Source organism: Exophiala mesophila (genome assembly GCF_000836275.1).
Source record: "Exophiala mesophila strain CBS 40295 unplaced genomic scaffold supercont1.1, whole genome shotgun sequence".
In the NCBI taxonomy this organism is placed as follows: domain Eukaryota; kingdom Fungi; phylum Ascomycota; class Eurotiomycetes; order Chaetothyriales; family Herpotrichiellaceae; genus Exophiala; species Exophiala mesophila.
The window spans coordinates 5,533,563-5,554,731 of record NW_015622504.1 but is presented as its reverse complement, the minus strand read 5'-3'; the positions used below and the strand labels follow the sequence as shown (position 1 = coordinate 5,554,731).

The following is a 21,169-nucleotide window of genomic DNA, read 5'->3' as shown; positions in this document are numbered from 1 at the left end:
CTTGCCTTGCCTGTCACTGACTATTACTACGCGTGCCTGCCGTATTTGGCCCTCATATGACTCGCGTCCGACATTCACTCGCTTCACTTGTTCTCTACCAACCACCAAATTACTCTCCCTACACACTCGCCTTCCATTGACATGGACAAGTAGATCGTCATGTCACATATGAGTCAGCTGTTGTACTGTCTTTCTGCCCACAAAGTCACCTCCGCCCCACCATGAGCAGGTTTTTGACTCCTTCCAAACTGACCGTATTGGCTCTTGGACTTATCTACACTGAAGATTTGGTACCAACATCACAAGCATGTTCAGTCTTGGCCTTTCTCCTCACACAAATTGTACCCTCTGTCAACTCACATGCGACATCAAGTGACAGTTCGCCCTTTCATTTTGAGCCATCGGTTCCAATCTCAGTCTTCGAGTCCGCCCTGTCCAGTCTTCCGTCTGCTCGTCCTGGAAGGACTCTTTACGATTTGCTTCTGAGGAGATTGTGGGCTATCAACTGTTCTGATGCCCTCGATGCCTTCATCACCAATTTGCCACAGCTTCTCAGCAAGACGAGAGAACAAATTCTCCAGGAGCGTGCCACGGGTGAGATTTTGGAGCACCATGGTCGTATCCTTCGTACATCTCCTCTCGGCGCCTTCATCCGTCGCTGTACTCTGGAGTATATGAGATTACAGTTCCAAGACAGCATCAGCTTATGGCATGACTTCATAGCTTACCGAGCTCCAACACGTCAAGCCTTCGAGAAGAAAAATGCCGTCGATGACAGAGCCCCGCTGGATGCCAATTTCACCGATTTGGAAATCGATGGCTCCCACCCTCTAGCCCACATCATGTACGGCAGACTTGCAGAGCTCGATCTTGACGCCCAGACTGCATTCAGCACATACGACGTGGAAAAGTTGATGGAATTTCAGGTTTCAGAAATGCAAAGACTTGGAGGCCGTTTGCCAGATGAGATGAAGGTGCGGCTGAAGCAAATGTCGGACGCCGGACTCGCAGTGCCCACCCTCTCCCATTACCTTGCATTCTTGGATGCATGGCGCGCAGGAGACTACTTTTCCGCAGTTGACAACCTGCATCGGTATTTTGATTACACCATGCAGAATCGAGAGCGAACCTTTTATCAGTATGCGTTGCTCAATCTAGCCATCCTTCAGGCAGACTTTGGCTGCCACGCCGAAGCAATACCAGCAATGCAAGAAGCCATCTCAACCGCCAGGGAGACCAAAGATGTCACGTGTCTCAACTTTTGTATGAGCTGGCTCTATCACTTTGGTCGTTCCTTCTCCACACAAATGAAAGCCATTCGCGAGACTGGCATCTTGGGCAGCGACACAGAGGGTCTTCAGTTTCTCAAGTCCCGGGCCAAGGACTCTGAGATGTGGACTCTCCTCGGCACGTCGCTACTCAGCGAGGCCAAGCTTGGCCTCCAATACGGTGACAGCATCGCCACTGTCTTTGAGAATATCACCAAGGCCGCTCACCTCAATAACGTCAAAGCCACGCAAGGCATAACGGGTCCGACTCTTCTGATCAAAGGCGCAACATTCAGTAGAATCGGAGTAGGACATCTGGGCTGGCTTGGTGGAGAAATATATCTTCAATGTCATGCCAAAAATGCTCCTTTGGACGACGTATTGAAATGTACCTGCAGGAGGGCCACCTTGCTAGCCCAGAGAGGTCGATGGACCCAAGCGGAAGCGGCATTGGAAACCCTTCCAGACAGCGTACTTCGCGTGCTCAAGTTTCAAAACTATTTATCCTTCTTTGCAAATTTACTCAATGTTAGGAGGTTGGTCCATCGGCACAACCTGACCGCTGCGAGTCGCCTCATTGAACGCTTGAAGGGACAAGGTCCACCCGACCCCGAGACTGGATTCTCCATGTCCTTAGTGGAGGTGGAACTGCTATGTCGCCGAGGTATCCTGGATCGAGCTCTTCAGATGGTTGAAAATTTGGCAAAAGGTGCCGCTTTTGAATTCAATGATGTTGCAGTCTATACTCGGCTCATGATCCTCAAGGCACGTATCCTAATCGAGAGTGGTTTTCCACTAAAAGCATTTTCTCTTTCTGTCCGGGCTGCCCAATTGGCATACCACTCGAGACTTCTTCCGCATCTTTGGGAATCCATTGGCCTCGTCGCGCTTGTGCTCATTGAACTATCCGAGTTCACGGCTGCGGCTGACCTCTTGCAGTCAATGATGCCTCAGGTCCTAGAATGTCAGGACTGCGAGCTGGCTGCCATAACCTACTCAGCCTTGGTCGATGCTCAAATGGGTCTGGCGGGACAAGAACAGGACAAGTCGACCAAGCAAAAGGAGCACATCAATCGGGCTTTGGAACATATCGATCATGCATATGTGCAATTTCGATACCTCGAAGATCTCAGAGGTCAACAGGACATGTTGAAGAAGAAAGCTACCATCTTGCATTGGCAAGGTGACCTGCTCCTGGCAAATGATACCGCTACTCAATTTCTCGAAGTGGAAAAGGAATACTCTGCTTCGGGTGTGGGACTATGACCTTGACGAAATGACGATAGCCAAAGTAAATTGAAAGTTCGTGGGTCTTGAATTTAAGCAGATTGACTTTGCATGTGCGATATCAGCAGAGCAGTTGTATTCATTCTTGCTACCCTTGTAACTTCGGCTCTGTGCCACATTCACCGCTGATCGATATGTACACAATGGAATCGACGATTGTTCCATGTCCTCGTCGCTAGCCTCGCTCTAAGCTTGACCTCAAAATCCCTTCCAATTTCAATATGAATGGAGTGGTCTATGTGGCCTTGTCCTTTCGGTGGTAGTTGACCTTGTCATTCCAGAACAAGGTCTTGTCACCATCGCCCCAGAAGAAGTTCTTTGACCGGATATTTTGGTATGGATATTCGACACGCTCTTCCAAGGGTGGGAGATGTTCCCAATGCTCCCAATGTTCATTCCAGAGGTTCCAGGCGTTGATGCTTCCAAGGATCAGGCAGGGAATGACGACACTATGAGACGGAAGGCTTTGATTAGAATATGGATTCTGCAACGAAATACTGTGTGTTTCTGGATATGTCGGGAGAATGGGGTGGTCAGATCATACTAGATTGAGAGTCTCCTCCAAAGGTCTTGAGAAGATATTGATTAGTTAAAAGTTCGTCAAAATAGTCGTACTGGATCAACTAACCACTTGTAGCAGCAGCATGGGCCTTGACGGCAGCTCGTTCGCGGTTGAAAGCATTGTCAGCGGCTCCGACCAGCTTGGAACCGGTGGCAGGGAGCTTCTCGGAGGTGCTGGCGAAGCGTCGCTGGAAGGTGGTTCGAAGGGTAGGAGCACGCAGTTGTTGCGCGAAGCGCAGTCCAACACGTTGGAAGGACATGGTCGGCAAGATTGGATCGGTAGTGGAGAGTACAAAACAAGGAGGCCTCTACACAAGAGTCGTGGTCGACGTCTTGAAGTCGGATGGATGCGCATCTCATCAAAGGAAGCTCTTGTTCAGGCTCGTTCTTGGCAACAGGGTCTCGCCCAATCAAGTCGCCTGCAATCGTATTGTATGTTTTGTGGTGTGAGTCGCCGTATTTTTGGAGGGGAGAAATACGCCTTTCCCAATTCGTAATTATTCTCGCCGCCTTGTGACCTGACCATTTCCACGTGACTTGAATACCACTTCCTCGATACATACAATGCTTCCTTTCACTGGCGAAAGTAAGCCAATTTCTTGTGACAAGTCTGTCTATCAAACACCAAAGATCTCATTCTGGATCACTAAATGCCAAAGGTTCGCATTCAAAGGCCAAAAAGACATTGAATACCCCACGCCAACCTCACTGGATAACGCTTTGAATGGTCTCCGCCATCCGACCTGCGCATTCCCAGTCTGTCTCGATTGACCTCATTGATTTGTAGAAATCTTGCAGAATTCTTCGCGACGAGAGCAGAGTGCTTCTTGACAAGCCTTGATCTCCTTCATCCTCCATTTTTGCCCACACCACGAGTGCACCATAGAACAGAGCGAGAGGATACCAGATTGGAGATACCATGGTCGTAGCATCCGCATTTCCCGTCCCTACGGATCCTTGTGAGTTCCCACAGACTTCCAAAATCTCGATAGCCTTCTGGAAGGCTTCATCACCAAAGTGAATCCCGATTTGATGCGGTGCCCGAGGCCGCGAGACATGGGGTGGCAGTGCTTCGAAGGGCTCTGCCGTGTAGCCGGCCAATGAAGGAACCACATAAATCGCAGGACCACAGGCAAGAAAGAGCCTAGACAGTTCAAGAAGACATCTCATTGATTGGGATTCTGAATGTGATCTTCCAGCTCTCAAGTGATCGCCGAGCTGGAAAGATTTCTCCCATAGTGTCAAAGCCTTCGAAAGCTGTTGGCTTAGTCGAGAGTAGTCTCGGTCTGTCGTGAACGGTACGTATGGATTGGACGGTGTGGCTGAGTACGACGTTGTTGAGTCCACGGTGGAATGTGATCGGGCTGTTTTCGAGATGATGGATTGCTGCAGAGCCATTTTCTGAGAGAGATTGGCTGCTTCTTGACGAACAAATAGAGCACCTGAAGTAAATGGTCCCAGAGCACGTAACAATGTATTAATGGAAGATAGTAAGACAAGAAGAACCAGCAGATGATCATCCGCTGATAGGCTTTGTGGCAAAGGATGCTCTTCAAGGATAAGGCTCTCAGTTATGGTCCTCAAGTCATACTGACCATCCGTGCCCAAACTGGTGGACCATCTTGGATCCACCATTGATGTAGTCTGCAAATGAATTGATTTGATAGTGTCGACTGCGAAGTAGTAGCGCCTGAGCCTACAAAAGCTGGTCAGCCAGATGGCCAGACTATATCATCACATTGTACTCACATAGATATCTCACTGTCGATCAATGCCTTATTGGACGTATCGAGGGATGTGAACCTGAAATCGCGGCGGAAGAGTGTCTGCGGGAGACAGTTATCAGAACATTGGCATCAGGGAGGAAACGGAAAGGTCGCCAAAGCCACGCCTGTGAGGGACATACTGCCATCATGTAGCCGTCTATAGCATTCGTCAGACGCCATCGCTCCAAATCGCTGTGCATGGTGCCACAGGCAACAAGAAGGGTTGCCTGCAAGACGTGGGTTAGCTATGGAACGACATAGGCACCAACATTGGAGACAAGAGGATCTGACCGCAGAGAGCCATTCAATAACCCTGCCCAGGCCATTGTCGACTGACACAGAGGCTGTGACAAGGCTAGTACAGGCGTGCCACAACTGGTCTGCTAACTGACGATGTTCGGGGAGGGCTGATGTAGATGCACCAAATAATGCTTTGCATAGGAGAAGATCAAAAAGCTTCGTGTCAGACCGGGTCGCGATGGTTGGCACGCTGAGGAGGAAGGGGGTTGAGGGAATGACCCTGTCGCAGAATGACGCTACCAGACGGCGGAGGACAGGAAGAGGTGGCAGGTCTTGCAGGTCTGCAAACAGAGGCAGTGGATAATTAAGCGGTGGCTCTGGATTGATAGATGCTTCGGCATCTGGAAGGGTGCAGTCGTCGAGGATAGAACAGCATCCGGGATCCGTGCAATAAGTACTATTGTAGATGAGGGATTGTTTGAAGAATTCCACAAAAGATGTCTCTGGCCGGTCGATTTCCACATGTGAGTCCTGCCGACGGGGATAGTAATCAGCTTTCAGCTTGTAAGCATGTGCCATGATTCAAATGGGGCTGATAGAATTGCGATAGTCAAGCTTACCAAGTAACAGAGTGTGCAAGGTGGTCGGTTCCGTCATTCTCGCTGATGCAACAGAGATCCATGGACTCGAAAGAAGCAGAGTCACATTTTCTATGCAACTGGGATGAGGTCGACGCTGATTCTGACACAGGACGATATAGAATTCAATCGACGTTGTACCTGAGGATGTTCACAGGGGCAGCATCAACCATGTGCGTTCATTCAGTGAAAAGGTCACTACCAGGGCCTAATCCACACCCCTTGACACAGAAATGGAGATAGTGTAGGACTGCATCATCACAACAATCAGTTAGGTCGACGAATCATGGTACATTCTCCTCACTTTCTGGGGAGAAGGCGGCAAGGAAGATTCCCATTGGTTAGGAGAAGCTGAATTGAGGTCTTCCCCGCCCTTCGGCCCCGCCCCCACCCCCGCCCCCGCCATCTCGCTTACCCTGGACTCCAGACAGGGCTACAGTATCGCCAGGATAGGCCTTGCCCTTGCAGATGGCCTAATATGGAGCCGAGACTGTCAATACTCAGCCTTCCACATGACGGCGAAGCAAAAACACTCAAACGATCTTCCACACATGCAGCAATGTGGCGATGGCCGCTACCCAGGGGAATTCTGATGTATTTTCCTGCGAAGAATGTGGCCGTCGTTTCTCCAGGCGTGAGCATCTCCAACGACATGGTCGCATCCGTCCGTCCACCAAACCTACTGTGGTCAGGATTACAAACTAATCCGGCATTTCGTTAGATTCGAAGGAAAAGCCATTTGTGTGTTCGGCTTGCAGCAAGAGATTTGCTCGCCGAGATGTGTACGCCAGACATCTCCGGACTCATGACCTCTCCTTAGATGTTCCCCCAGCAGCCCGTCGAAAGGCTGCCATGGCTTGTGACTCTTGCCATGTTCGAAAAGTCAAATGCAATCCCACTGATGTTCCTTGCCGCCGTTGCAAGCAGTCAGGTGTGCCTTGCACTTTCCTCAGAGGTGGCACAGACCCACAACGCTCAACAACGATTCAACCGGGATCCGCCATGAGTGTCGATATCATGAGTGATCTTGATCTTCCAGGAGCCTCGTCGCTGGTCCAGTCTTTGGTGGGTCTTTTGTGTCGTGACAACTGCTGCTTCTCTTAATTAATTGCCCGACAGTCTCAGACCTCAGACCCTCCTCCCATTAACAATGAGATCGACAACATGGGGATTGATATACTCCTCGAAGCAGTACGAGAGGGTTTGCCAACCGATGGCGTTGCGGCGGGCCCTCTGGTCTCTTCGCTTGATTTTCAATCTCTTGACAACGACACCAATATGAGTCTATCCAGTTATGATCCTTTCCTCATGACCTTCGACGATAACTCCTACCAACTAATGCCACACCCTCGAGAAGACCTGTATCATATCATTGGCGAGGTGAGAACATGTCTACACAGCTTCTGATCGTGCATTCTCTTCTGTGTGGATGCTTTCCTACCATTTACCAAAGGCTTTGTCTAATCCTTTTAAAAGACTTACGTTGCTCCGTCGACCGAGTACGATCTCCCTGCATGGACTGGCTGCCTTGATTCACCAACGCTTGATGTTGACAACCGAGCCGTGCCATCCATGGGAACTCGGTCAAGGATTCCGAACCACGCGAGATCCGATTCAATCGATCAAGCCACAGAAGCCCAACTTCAGAATCGGCTTACCACCGCCTATGCAATGCTACGACTCTATACAACAAGCGAGCGGCCGAACCGTCCACTATCACCTCGATCTGACAGCACACGTGACCACTATCTACAAGAACTAGGACGACTTTCCCCTGTGACGTGCGACCGCCTCATCATCAACACCTTTGTAGGCCTCTTCCAGGTGTATATCGCCCCCACTCTTCCATGTTTCTGTGGTCGGGCTGTAGATAGCTCAACCCCCGAAGAGGTCTATCTGGCTATGGCTGCTATTGGGGGCTTGTATTGTGAGGCTCCAAAGTCGGAGATCATTGCAAAATGGTTATTCCATACAGCTCAGCGAAAACTGCTATCTATGGTAAGACTTTCCGTCTTCAACAACGCAATCCATGTCATAATTGATCTGACTGACATCTATACTTCTTAGTTGCACTCAAGTGCCTCCCATAGCTCGGAGCGTCGCTGGACTTTCATGCAGAGTGTGGGTTCCACTGTCCCACTGTGCTCGGACGAGCTTCTTCTACTTAGATGACTGATATTGATTGTCTGTCTAATACAGTACATCTTGTTAGAAACGTTTGCCTACGTTGGCGCCAACAAAAGAATACTCCTTTTGTTTGAAGTATTCCACAACGATGTTATTCAGGTGAGCCTTTAGTTCTCCCTTATTGGAAGTGATGCTCAAATCTATCAGGCCTTTCGTGCATTCAGGGGTGACATTGACCACAATGGATGCCCTAGCGGAGCTCGTGAATTGTAAGCTACTCCTACATCCATTGAAACTCGCTGATAGTGCCTAGAATTGCCGATACAGTATACTTACTAGAATGCTATCGCGTGGTACTGCTTCAGCAACCTCCCAGCCTCTACCCAGGATCCATCCTAGGCGCTCTCACCAGCAGCAGCTACGGTGCTGAGGATGAAAGACGAAAACTCCTGCGCGCAATGACATCGCATGAGATACAAAATGTCTCCATTAACACCGAGAACATTAGTATCCAGAGTCTTTCCATGCTATCAATTCTCGCATCACATGGTAGACTACTCCCCGGATCGTTACTCGGGCCTTTGAAACTTCAAACGGGCAATACCAATGTCTCTTCCTCAGGCTGGCAACAGGAGTATTTTGAGCTTGCGTTGCAGAGGTGGCGTGATCTTCACACAATTCCTCCCACGTACAATGCCATGTTATTGTTCCATCTCATTCATTTGAGCTTTTATTGTAGCTTCGCAGAGATAGAACGCGAAGCACGGGCATCTTTGGAAACGAAAAGGAGTCGCGAACACCAGGTTTCGGATTCTACACAAAAGAACACGACGAGCGCAAGCCAACTTGCCTCTGCACGGGCTACATTGCAAAAATGTTTCCACACTCAAGAGAACATGGAGAAATCCAGGTGGCATGCTTGTCGAATACTTGACACAGCATCGCATGTTGAGCTTGCCTCATTCTCCAACTCGCACGGGAAAGTCCACCTCAGGCGAGAAGCAAGCAAGGCCAAATATGGGGAGTCCATCTACTTCCCTCATGCGATATACCATTCTGCAATGGTAATGTATTTGTCGACAAACCTCCAAGAGATTCTACCAGGCCTCCATCTGGAGGAGCAACTTGGAGGCATTCGGGTTGCTTCGGCTGCGCCAAAGGCAATGGGCCTCTTGTCTCGCTCTGCCTCTCGCGTGTCTGGGGTTTTCAAGAAAGTACTAGAATCCTTGCAACAGCTGAAATGAACAGGGTCCATAGACTTGACTTAATCAATGCTGGCAATTCTATTACACAAGGCTCGGTGTGAAATCTCATGAGAGCTGATGTTGACGACACCCTATTCGAAGCCCCACCCCGCCTTTCCTAAGGCAACATGCGCCTCGATTTTGAGCACTGCAAACCACAAAGAAAACACCTTCTATTCAGCCTGGTCACAGTCATCACTATCGCAGTCCGACTCTGGGATCATTGATGCCAATGTCAATTGTTGAAGATAATCCTTTCTGTCCTCAAGCTTTGACGAGATTATCCTGGCTGTGTCATTACTCCAATACCGTGATATGTCGGGAAAATCCGTCTCTGTCGAGAATCGAGGCATGATGTGCTGCTTGAAAATGTTGTATAAGCCTTTGGTAGATTTGAGTGCATGAAAAAACCAAAATGAACCAAGGTTCCAGTTCTCCTCCATGATGGCACTTCGACTGACCTCCGATGTGATAAGCCTCTCCTGTTGCGAAAATTCGGTCATGAACTCTTCCTGGATATCGGAAAACCTCTCTAAATTCGCCCCATAAAGTCGATCCAAGTTTTGAGCAGTTAACCAGTAAGGGGCCTTCAACATTTCCATTGGGTGTGAACAAGCCCATTCCAAGTCTACTAGTGAAGTTATCTGCCAGTGCTCGTTGACAAAGATGTTGCTGGATGAAGATCGGTGAGATCAAGAAAAAAGGGGCCGCGTTTCGTCCTATGATTGATAAACTGCGGCAGGACAAATCTTATTAGTCCTATTGCGGACATCTGTCTCCTGCCATCCCTCTCATAGTTCATCGAGTTTGGCTGGCAGAGAAGGCGACTGTCATGGTAGCCGAGAAGATCCAGAGCGTAACTCTCTGTACATTCGTAGGTCCGTAGGCGGGCAATGTTGGTTGGAATGCCTTCATTTTCCAGAACTTGGAGACGTAGGGGTCAACGGGCAGTTTGAGAGTGATATGAATCCCTCGTTGTCAATGGTGAAGTAATCAATACGGGGTTGGGGGATTCTCGCCAGCGAGATCATAATACGAGAGAGATCCTTACATAGGGGTTGCCGCCGTGACGGATCGCCCATATAGGAATCCAACGTCTCAGAGAGCATCTATACATCCTCAATGTACTATAAAAGAAGGTAACCCGTACGAAGAGCAGATATACGATTATCAAGGACGAAAGGCGACGGCAATGGGTATCTGGCTAGTGTGCGAAGTTGATTTGAGCACCATCGTCGAAATCGACATAGTAGGGAAGTGTTTTCAAGAGGTGTGAACTACTCTCAAACTGGATCTAGAGAAATGACATAACCACAATCAGTTTTCTGGATCAAACAGGGTCGATCGGTCACTTGCACAAGCGTGTATGGCTGTCAGGCCAGGTGCAGTCCTTGAGAAGGACTGAGCAGTCGTGATGAGAAGGACGAACAAGGCAGAGCACCCTGATGCCTGGTGAGGCTGGGCCGAAGTTTAGCCTCAGACGCCAGGTCACCTGATTCCTGAGGAAAGCGACATGGCCGAGGCTGGGTGTTTTGTCGCTGTTGAATACCCGTCATAAGCGGGTATATCAGATGGGGGAGGGGCCGAACTCATTATGTTGCTTTCGGCACCGCCATGACTCTCATCAGACGACCAGAATGGTCAAGTTATTTTCAGGCCGAAAGACAAAATGGCAACTATGTCAAGAAGATACGGTAAGTCCAGGAAGATGTCAGCTTCTGCTTTCATTCGCGTTTTCATCAGTAAGGAAGCCTTAATTTAACAATTTAAATCCGCCTTCTCTGCACTGGTCTACCTTACAGGGAGCCCCCATTTGCCGACTTTCATCCTCTTCAATTGAGCCATTACTCACTATGCCTATTGTCAACGGGACCAACCATACCAATGGAGACTCTGTGCCCAGCAGCGCTGGTGGCGAAGCTAGTAAGGTTCTCATTGTCGGAGGAGCAGTTGTCGGCTGTCTCGTGGCCCTTAAGTTAGGCCAGGCGGGTATTAACTCAACCATCATCGAGAAACAGCCTTCAGTCAACGAGAGTCCACGTGCGGTTGGATACTATGGTGCGGCACAGCCGTTCTTGGACGAGGTGGGATTGTACAAGTTGATCCGAGAAGAAGGGTTCATGACACGCGGATTATGTTGGCGAAAAAGGCCAACAGACGATGGCAAAGGTGGCAAAGCATTGGGAGAGATGATCGCCCATCTGCCACTATGCGCACCTGGAGACACCACCTTCGAAGTTGGTGCTGGACTACTGAATCTACCACAGGCCGATCTCAACAAAATCGTGCTGAGGGAGGCTCTGAAGACGGGTCACGTTAGAATACAGTATAATACGGAACTTGTCTCCATCGTCCAAAATAGCGCTGAAGAAGGTGTGGTGGCGGTAGTCGAAGATGTTAAAACCAAAGTGCGGCATGAGATGAAGGCGACTTATCTCGTTGGTGCCGATGGAGCGCGCTCAGAGACCCGAAAAGCTCTTGCCCTTCCATTCCCAGGTCATACCTGGCCAGAGAAACTAATAGCGACGAATGTCATGGTCAAGAATGAGGCTGCACTCGACTGGCAAACTTGGTTCGTATTGGACCGGGTGCATTACACCATTGCCACGCCATTGCAAGACCCCGTGGTCGGAAGCACCACATTATGGAGATATACAATTGCAGCAGACCCTGATGATCCACGTTCAGATGAAGAGCTACTCACTGACGCAAACATTATGCAGCACTATGAGAACGTCATGGCAGGTCCTAGGCCTTTACAGGTGGACATCCAAGCTAGGGCAACGTATCGCATTCACCAACGTCTGGTGCCTACAATGAGAAGGGAGAATTGTCTTCTCGCAGGTGACGCTGCACATGTCAACAACGTAAGTGGCGTTCCTATGTTATGACCGATGTCAGAACCAGCTAATCATGGGGACAGCCTTACGGCGCGATGGGCCTGAATACCGGCATCCTAGACGCAGACGCATTGGCTGAGGCTCTGATCATGGTCATCAATGAGAAGCACCCAGCCTCGATCCTCGACGTCTATTCGGACGAGCGTCGTAAAGTATTCCAGTTCTTTGTGGACCCTACCTCTACCCAGAACAAGTTGCGAGTTCATTCACATCCCGAAGACAGAGCAATCCAAGATGACTGGTTCTTCCGAATGATGAACAACCCAACGCCCAAGCAGTTGAAAGAGTTGGCTAGGCCATATTTTGAGACTTGGAGGACAAATATTAGGGAGCTAGCCAAGTCGATCTAAGTAATTATATGAATCTCTACAGACACCTTTGTGGTCAAACTTCCATTCTGGTAGGTGGGAACGTCCGAGTTTCAAGTTTCCACTCGAGCATGGGTCTTCAACGCGAGTAGATTTCTTGAATAGTGTAAGACGGTGCAAATACAATTCCCATGGTGGTATTCTACATTGGCCGTCGCCACTCCTGGGGCTCTTTGCAACTTTTCATCTCTTCTTTGCCAAAATGTGGCTTGCATATGATTCCGCAACCTTACCAGCAGCATTCTGAGCAGATCTCCCCATATCTTATGTCAACACTCTGTTTGGGTGACATCGAGCGGGATTCCGGCAGCGATCTGTGCTCTAGCTCCGCACAACCAGCCCGCGTTTTAAGTTCGGGCAGGATATGGGGAACCGAAGCCACCTTGAATACGAGATTGATGGGGGACCGCTGCTCACATGAATCTTGCATCACCTGTGAGGTGTGCCGTCGTGTACCCGGATTGAAGAATATCTCTAAATGGAAGACAATTTCACCAGCCTCTGGCTATGCTATCTCATTCCCGTATGCTCTCAGAAGCCAAGGACACAACCAGATTATCGAAATGGAACTCATCAACACAATGGTGTCAATCATAACTTCGGCGCTAGGGAGATATTCTTTGGTATGGCTTGCTGTCCTGTACACTATATTGGTGGTCATCTATCGATTGTGGTTCCACCCCTTGGCCAAATATCCAGGCCCTTTCTTTGCTAAGGTATCAGGACTCTACATCCTGATTGCGGCAATACAATGTCGAGACACGTATACGCGCTATGGGCTGCACCGCAAGTATGGCAAAGTGGTTCGAGTCGGCCCCAACGAGCTTTGCTACGCAGATATCGACTCAATCAAAGACATCTACGGTCAAAGCGCGGAGCCGTGCCTCAAGACCTCATTCTATAATGGTTTCACGTTGACCGGAGCACACTCGGTATTCTCCACGACCAAGCGCTACGAGCATGCCCGTATGCGACGACTAATGTCCAATGGATTATCAGAGCGAGGAGTCCTTCGCTTTCAAGATGATATCATTACTGTGATTGAGCAATTTCTATCCATTCTACACGACAGGTCCAAGGCACGGCCAGGCGATGAAACTCCACCCGTTGAGCTACACGATCTGAGCCATGATCTGTACCGAGATATAATCAGTCTGCTCGGTTTCGGAAAATCGTTTGAAATCCTTGCAACCGGCAAAAGGAATCAGGGCGCCGAGGACATTGACACATATTTCTCTATTTGCCCACTATTTGGCAACTTTCCACTTGGGCGATATCTTCCTTTTGGAATCTTCAAGCAGGCCTATCAAGCACAATCGCGAATTATTGAATTTTCCAAAGCCCGTATCGATGACTATCGACGACGCATTGCAGAGGAAGAGCAGAGGAAGGAGGGCTCTGGAAAGACAGGACGACATATCAACACGACATCAAATGGTCTGCTTCGTAATATGTTGGAAGCAAAGGACGAGGAGACAGGTTCAGCATTCACTGATGAAGAGCTGATTGAAAACACAGTGATTTTCATAGTCGCTGGCAGCGACACCACGGCGACGACCTTGCTGTACGTGATATACGAACTGTGCAAGCGACCCAAGATGCAGAAACGGCTTGAGGATGAAATTCGAGGGGCATTCCCGGACACGTCAATTTTCCCTGACTACGAGATTGTCACGAAGCTAGTAAGTTGTTCCACTCGCTGCTGTGAATCACGAGGTAGGGCTAAGTATCTTCCTTAACCGCAGCCTTACCTCAATACCGTGGTCCAAGAGACGTTGAGACTAAGAGGTCCGATACCGACAACATCACCAAGGGGTTCCCCAGGAAAAACCATTGGGGATGACTTTGTTCCGGCCGGGGTAACGATCAGCAACCTTCCATACAGCACTCATCGTGACCCAGAGGTGTTTCCTGACCCTTTGTCGTTTGAACCTGATCGGTGGGAGGAACCAACGGCTGAGATGAAGGTCATGCATCGACCCTTTAGTTCGGGACCTCGAAACTGCGTAGGGCTGCATCTGGCGCGAGTCCAGCTGTACCTGACCATTGCGGCTTTCTACCAACGATTCGACGTTACGCTGGATCCTTCTACTACGGATGAAATGATGGTCATGAGAGACCAGGGGTTGATGTCTCCTATCGGGAAGAAACTCTGGGTCCGTCTCAAGGCTCGTGGTGGGTAGAGTGGAATGTTAGCAAGCTCAAAACACATAAATCATTCTTGTCGAGTGGACCTGGATAGCTGGATGTGATTGGCCACTTATTTCAATGCATTCGGCGTAGAAACGTTGAAGCTCGAATACTCCACCCTAGCAAGGGCAGCGGGTCTTTAAACCTGATTGAGAGTCCGTTCTCTCAGGTGAACCGGCTTGGCAGACGATCGTATCCAATGAAAACACGTGTAATCATACAAGAGCTATTGTGGTGTGAGTTGCTGTATTAATGTAATGCCATACAACACTTATCCCAATCGGGCATTTTCGAGGTGGGAGCTATTTGCTGAAGTCTTGTGCAAAGCTCCTTGGACCTTTGACTCCCAAGAGAACACCAGGTGCCTCTACATCTCACACAACAACCACACACTCCACTCCCTCCCAACTCGGAACTGCAGCTCCATTCCAAAGGGCTCTGGTCGGCCTGTATCTCAACTCCCAGTGAATATAAGCCCTTGCACGGCCAGCATGTCCGCCAGCATGTTTCGAACGACCGCAACCCGCTCCCTCCCGCGATCCCTCACCCTCGCTCAATCCAGCGTTGTTCGGTCGAACCTGTGCAACAATGTGCTCAGGGCCACTTTGAAGACGTCGGCTCGTCCCGTCAGAGCTTCTAACTTCGTCGCCCTGACCGCGTTCCAACCAGCGCAGAAGTCCATGGTCCGATACGCACACGTCGCGGCCGACTACGATATTAAGAAGGCTGAAGCCGCTTTGGCAGAGCAAAAGATCACCGCAACTCCAGAATCAGTCTCTGCGGTGTCGTCGATTAACCCAGTCGCCAGCGGATCGGCTGACCACGAGCAAGATGTTGATATGATGGCGGGGATTCGAGGTGATTTTGTGAGTCGACTGGCGATATCAAAGTGCTGGCTTTTGGCACCAAGAGCTAACAAACAACCAAGAACACCATCAAGGACACCTTCTCCCTGAAAGAAGTCCCTCGTGAAGCCCTCTACGTCGGCTTGGCCGGTGTTCTTCCCTACCTGGCAACTTCCCTCACGACCGTCTACTTGTCCTTTGATATCCAATATGCCGCACATCACGGCCAGGGATACTTCCTGTCTGGCGAGACTGCTGAGCAGCTTCTGCATCTCATTGAACCCATCCAGCTTGGCTATGGTGCTTCTGTAAGAGACAAGAAGGTTTCACTATCAGAGAACTTGGAAACTAACAGGTTTTAGATCATCTCCTTCCTGGGTGCTATTCACTGGGGTCTGGAATGGGCCAAGTTTGGAGGTGTGCAGGGTTATAACCGATACTCGATGGGTATTCTTGCTACCGCCGTGGCATGGCCGACTCTCCTCCTGTCTGCAGAGGTTGGCCTGATCACACAATTCCTCGCCTTCACTTTCTTGTACTACAATGATGCGAAAGCTGCCCGAGCTGGCTGGGCCCCAGCGTGGTATGGAACATACCGATTTGTGCTGACCTTTGTGGTGGGAGCTTCTATCGTGGCTTCGTTGATCGGACGTGGCCAGATCGCAGATTTGGTGACGGCTCCTGATGCCCCAGCCAACAAATTGAAGATGCTCCGTGCTCAACAACTCGACGAGGTTGGACCAGAGCCCGAGGCCGACGAAGAGGAGGCCGAGGAGGAGGATGAAGAATAGATTAACTGTGAAGGGTTCCAGAAGCTTTAGGTGATTTGATTGGGGGATTTGAAATGAAATTTGCAGCTCCTTCTGAGAGACAGAGAGAAGAGAGAAAAGGCAGCTCGTTGGCCCGTGCACCGAGGCTTACTGTTGTACATACATATCCAAGCAGGAGAAGAGAGAATTCCCGTATTCCTTTGTTCAATTTGGGTCCATCGTGCACTGTAAGTGTGAGGTCTTGGTCACGTAAGTGGCACCGAGAAGAGATCGTCGCCCAGCAATTTTGATCTATGGTTTGGTATCCTGTAATTGGCTAAGGTGATCAGCGATAGGTCAAAGATTTGAGTCTTGACACAAATATTTTGCATAAAACCAGGGGCATGCTAGACCAGAAGCCATAATATCAAACAAGGAATTACTCCCTAGTTAGGTCTATACCATTGCAAAAGGTCAGACGTTCCACCTCGGGGATTTTGGGTACAAATGGGCGACTATTCGGAAAAAACGCCCCGAGGCACATGATTGAGCCCCGAGGCGGCCAACGCGGGCGTCCTTCTGGGCCGAGGGGGCCTTGGCCACTGTTTCTCCGCTGAATGAAGTCTGAATTTTGGTTAAGCGAAAAGCAAAGCCGCTTGGCGCAAGGAGCCTAACTGAGGTATTCAATGCCGCCTGTGACGACTCATCTCCCCCTTTAGGTGCCCCCCACCAATCTCGGAGCCAAAGGGAAGCTTATAGCCCCTGCTGGCAGAGGATCCCCACGTCATTGCCGTTGTTTATGTTGCATCATGCCTCCTCTGCTTTTTTCCCTCGCTCGTGCGACCCCGCGCACATCCAATGACATTTCCAAAATGCGAGGAGGGTGCTCCCGCTTCATGGATCCCAAGAACCGACCTTGACTCCTTCGAGGGCTCGCCATGAGCGGCAGATCTCACCTTGACTGAGTTTCATAGACTAGGTCCCTAGGCGGAGGAAACAAGGCACGCATCGTGTTGAGTTGCTTTAGACTTTAACAACCCGTTCTTCCTCCTCTTCCTCTTCTGCTACGCTGAAGGTAACTTTCATACCTGTATCCATAGTTTGTTTCACATGCTCACCATTGTCTCTATTGCCGTTCCCATCTGGCAGTGGTAATAGCTCTTCCCAACCCATATACTATACTATCCAAACCCCCGAGTCAGCTACTCGACCAGCAAAGGCTGAGAGTGTGCGTCACACCTGGATCAGGACTTTGGCGCGCAAAACATGCAGACATTGCGAAGAATGGTAGGTTGAATACCAGTTCCCAGGTGGATGCTGCTTCAAGAACCACATGAAATACAAGCTTGGGTGCACCTTCCTCCATAGCCATACTGACCGCGGATCATGCGCAGGCAGGTTCCGGTTCCAAAACGAAGAGCTTCGTTGGGTCCATCGATAATGGGACGACAAGTTCTCGATTCCTCATCTTTGACCCGTCTGGAAACCCCGTCGCACAACATCAAATCGAATTTAAGCAGATATATCCCCATTCTGGGTGAGTGGCTTCCCACCTTGTCCTAACGAGGATTGGACTCCCGCTGACTCTTCTCCTCCTTTGCTTCTCAACAGATGGCACGAGCACGACCCCAACGAACTAGTCTCCTCCGTCTCCGAATGCATCGATAAAGCGGTCGCCGACTTCGAGTCGCAAGGCCACTCCATCTCGCAAATCAAAGCCGTAGGCATCACCAATCAACGTGAAACCACATGCGTCTGGGACATCGATACTGGCGAGCCGCTGTACAACTCGATCGTTTGGACCGACACCCGGACCGCGAACATTGTACGAGAACTTAAGAGCCGCGAAGGGGCGGATGGGTTACAAGAGCTCTGCGGCCTACCGCTGTCCACATACCCATCCTCGACCAAACTGCTATGGCTCTTGAAGCATTCCGACAAGGTCAAGAAAGCATATGACGCAGGCAAGCTGGCATTCGGCACCGTCGACAGCTGGCTGGTGTATAAACTGAACGGAGGGCCGGACAAGAACGTCTTCGTGACTGACCCGACCAACGCAAGCCGCACCATGTTTATGAACATCCATAAACTGCAATATGACGATGACCTGATTTCCTTCTTCCAGTTGGATGTCAAGACGCCCAAACTACACCTTGCCAAAATCATCCCTTCGTCGCACGAGTCCGAGTACGGGGTACTGGCCAGCACCAAACTCAAAGGAACCAAGATTACAGGCTGTCTAGGAGACCAGTCTGCGGCATTGGTGGGCCAGTGTGGGTTCACGCCAGGACGGGCCAAAAACACTTACGGGACTGGATGTTTCTTGCTATACAACGTCGGTGAGAAGCCTGTCATCTCCACCCACGGCTTGCTCGCCACGGTGGCGTACGATTTCTCGCCCCAAGGAATAAAGCCCGTCTACGCCCTAGAAGGATCGATCGCCGTCGCAGGCAGCTCGATCCAGTTCCTGAGGAATAACCTGGGCTTCTTCGCCGACAGTGCCAAAGTGTCCGAATTGGCCAGGACCGTGCCGGACAATGGTGGCGTCGTCTTTGTCACGGCTTTCAGTGGTCTATTCGCCCCTTACTGGTACGACGATGTCAAGGGCACTCTATGGGGTATTACCGCCTACACAGAGAAAGGTCATATAGCTCGAGCCACCCTCGAAGCCACCTGTTTCCAGACTAAAGCCATCCTCGACGCTATGGAGAAAGACGCCAAGGTCAAGCTGGAAGAGCTTGCTGTTGATGGAGGAATGAGCAATAGTGATTTGTGCATGCAGGTGAGCATTCATCCCACTCTGACATTTCTTTTCTTCACCATTTGAAAAAGTCTTGATTCGGTTGTCCGCCGGATTTTGGATCCTGTCTCTAAACTAACGAGCAACACAGACACAAGCCGACCTCATCCAGATCCCCGTTGATCGTCCCAAGATGCGCGAGACCACGGCCCTAGGAGCCGCCATCGCCGCTGGCTTTGCTGTCGGAGTGTGGAAGAATTTTGATGACCTCAAAGAGATTAATGCCGATGGGCGCACGTTCTTCAAGCCCAGAATCAGTGAGGAGGCGAGCAGTAAAATGTATAACAAATGGAATAAGGCCGTTGAAATGAGTCGCGGTTGGCAAGACTCTGACGATGAAGAGGATGATGACAAGGATAAGGAAAAGCCAGAGCTGGAGCAGGTTGTCACCAAGGATTGAAATCGATTGTGTATACCAAATATCTATCCTCACTGAGACTTATTTTACAGTAGCTTGTGACGGGTCTCTGTGTGCTGAACAGCTTCTTCAGCACCCTCACTTCGCATTATTTTTGCTTTTCTCTTCAGCTTCGTAAGCCTCAATGCGCGCCTCCCAGTCCTTTCTCATTGATTCCATCTCCTTCCAAATCCCGACTCCAGAAGCAATAAACTGCTCAACGTCTTCCTTGGATGCATCAGTGGCGCCTGATTTACGTCCAACGTGCCCAGCCCACCAAGTATCCTTGAATGGCAGGCCTGAGCCATTGAGACCCCAGCCCTGGACGTCAGTTGGATGGAGGGTGTTGGAACCCAGCCGCGATGTGGCAGATCCCCATTTGATCTCTCCCTTATCGCTACCCGTAGCATCATGTTTGGCGAGCTCGATATCCGAAGCACTGGCCAGTGCTAGCCACGATAGACTCAATGCTCCGTTGTAGCTTGACACATTGGCCCATGGAGACCCGCACCATCGAGCAAGGTAGATTCCTAGTATATAGCCCTGAAACACAATCCAGTAGAGGGCGATGATCGCAGTTGTACAGATTCCTGGGTGAGCCAAGTGAAATATCGGTGACGATAGGTCAGGTCTGGCGACGCGTCCAGCTGATTCTTTCTCTGACAGCGATGGCGATGGCGATGTGGAGAATTCATGGACGTATGCTGCTGTAGCTGGGGTGTCATTAGCTGTGAGGGCAAGGACGTCGGTCAGGCGTTTCGAGTGTTCGTAGGCGGCATCGGTAGTGAGACCTTGATGGTCGTCCGGGTTATAGTGATGAGCTTCAGGCTCGATTGATGAAACCCAGATGATTTTGCCCGGTGAATCAGGCGAGCAGGCTCGAAGTAGTGCCATCACCCAGTGCACAAGTAGATAGTGGCCGAAGACATTGGCACAGAAGACCGCTCCTAAAGGTGGTTCAGGCTGGTCACCTGGTATTTGTCGTGGTGCGACCATTCCTGCCACTCCGATTTTGAATGACGGCCATGTCGTTGCCTGTCTGATCTGCGTCATGACCTTCCAAATCACCACCGGCCAGTTCACGCCGGACCACCCGCCAATACCAGCGTTGAGCACAATTGAGTTTAAGTACGGTATGTCTGAAGCCAGCAAGCGACGAGCCAGTGCCCGCACGGACAGCAGGTTTGTCAGCTCGACGTTCTCTGGACGGAAATGGATTTGACGTGAGGTTTTTCTCGAGCGGCGAGATCGCGCTAGATGGTTCTGTAAGGTCGCTAATGTCTCGCTCCCTTTGCGTGCACTGCGTGTGGTGAAAATAATCGTCAAATCCCCCTCGCCGTTGCGTTGCGAGAGGAAGTCGTCAATGAGTCGGCAGCATACACCTAGTCCGAGGCCACTAGATGAATACAAGGTAACGTCAGAAAACTGTACAGATTCCCCAATGTAGATCAAGATCCACAGTGCTGACTGTCAAACTGTAGATCTATCGGCGGTGTTGCATACCTGTTGGCGCCCGTCACCAAGACGTATTGATCGCGTGGATTCATTGTAGGATGGCCGACGGAGAGTCATAGAGCCCCGAATTTCAAGTCATATTGTGTCAAGGAAGCATGTCAATTGAAAAGTAGAAGGATAACTGGCCTCCCGTGCTCGCCCCTGGTTCCCAACCCTACCACGGTTTTTGGTTTCTTGGTGGCGCGATTCGGATTGTGGAAATTTGTTGACGTTCCACACGGAGGTGGAAGGCGCCCAGGGGGACCTCGGGACCTCTTGCCGTGCGAATTGGACC

The 21,169-nt window shown here is 50.3% G+C and overlaps 6 protein-coding genes across 7 annotated transcripts; 4 read left to right on the top strand and 2 right to left on the bottom strand.

The window, feature by feature from the left end:
* Positions 1-75: 75 nt before the first annotated feature.
* On the top strand, positions 76-3,043 carry PV10_01770 (uncharacterized protein). Its single transcript, XM_016366006.1, has one exon. The coding sequence runs from the start codon at positions 222-224 to the stop codon at positions 2,532-2,534; it is 2,313 nt and encodes a 770-aa protein (XP_016229655.1). The 5' UTR covers positions 76-221; the 3' UTR covers positions 2,535-3,043.
* Positions 2,451-3,458, bottom strand: PV10_01769 (uncharacterized protein). Its single transcript, XM_016366005.1, has 3 exons — positions 3,184-3,458; positions 3,100-3,124; positions 2,451-3,004 (listed from the first exon to the last, which is right to left on the bottom strand). Exons 1-3 carry the CDS (start codon positions 3,374-3,376, stop codon positions 2,791-2,793), a joined length of 432 nt encoding a protein of 143 aa, XP_016229654.1. The 5' UTR covers positions 3,377-3,458; the 3' UTR covers positions 2,451-2,790.
* Positions 3,459-12,962: 9,504 nt separating this feature from the next.
* On the top strand, positions 12,963-14,582 carry PV10_01768 (uncharacterized protein; the record flags this gene model as incomplete). The annotated part of the gene is made up of 2 exons (XM_016366004.1): positions 12,963-14,081; positions 14,145-14,582. The coding sequence occupies 2 exons, from the start codon at positions 12,963-12,965 to the stop codon at positions 14,580-14,582; spliced, it is 1,557 nt and encodes a 518-aa protein (XP_016229653.1).
* A 344-nt stretch (positions 14,583-14,926) lies between these two features.
* On the top strand, positions 14,927-16,412 carry PV10_01767 (uncharacterized protein). The gene is made up of 3 exons (XM_016366003.1): positions 14,927-15,455; positions 15,518-15,742; positions 15,797-16,412. Exons 1-3 carry the CDS (start codon positions 15,081-15,083, stop codon positions 16,223-16,225), a joined length of 1,029 nt encoding a protein of 342 aa, XP_016229652.1. The 5' UTR covers positions 14,927-15,080; the 3' UTR covers positions 16,226-16,412.
* A 617-nt stretch (positions 16,413-17,029) lies between these two features.
* Positions 17,030-19,469, top strand: PV10_01766. 2 transcript variants are annotated; one of them, XM_016366001.1, is made up of 5 exons: positions 17,030-17,258; positions 17,333-17,470; positions 17,578-17,720; positions 17,795-18,965; positions 19,075-19,469. In XM_016366001.1, the coding sequence occupies exons 2-5, from the start codon at positions 17,450-17,452 to the stop codon at positions 19,381-19,383; spliced, it is 1,644 nt and encodes a 547-aa protein (XP_016229650.1). In that variant the 5' UTR covers positions 17,030-17,258; positions 17,333-17,449; the 3' UTR covers positions 19,384-19,469. The 2 variants fall into 2 exon arrangements, with proteins under 2 accessions (XP_016229650.1, XP_016229651.1); XM_016366002.1 differs by lacking the exon at positions 17,030-17,258 and having other exon boundaries at positions 17,263-17,470.
* Positions 19,315-21,097, bottom strand: PV10_01765 (uncharacterized protein). Its single transcript, XM_016366000.1, has 2 exons — positions 20,884-21,097; positions 19,315-20,776 (listed from the first exon to the last, which is right to left on the bottom strand). Exons 1-2 carry the CDS (start codon positions 20,925-20,927, stop codon positions 19,480-19,482), a joined length of 1,341 nt encoding a protein of 446 aa, XP_016229649.1. The 5' UTR covers positions 20,928-21,097; the 3' UTR covers positions 19,315-19,479.
* Positions 21,098-21,169: the final 72 nt, after the last annotated feature.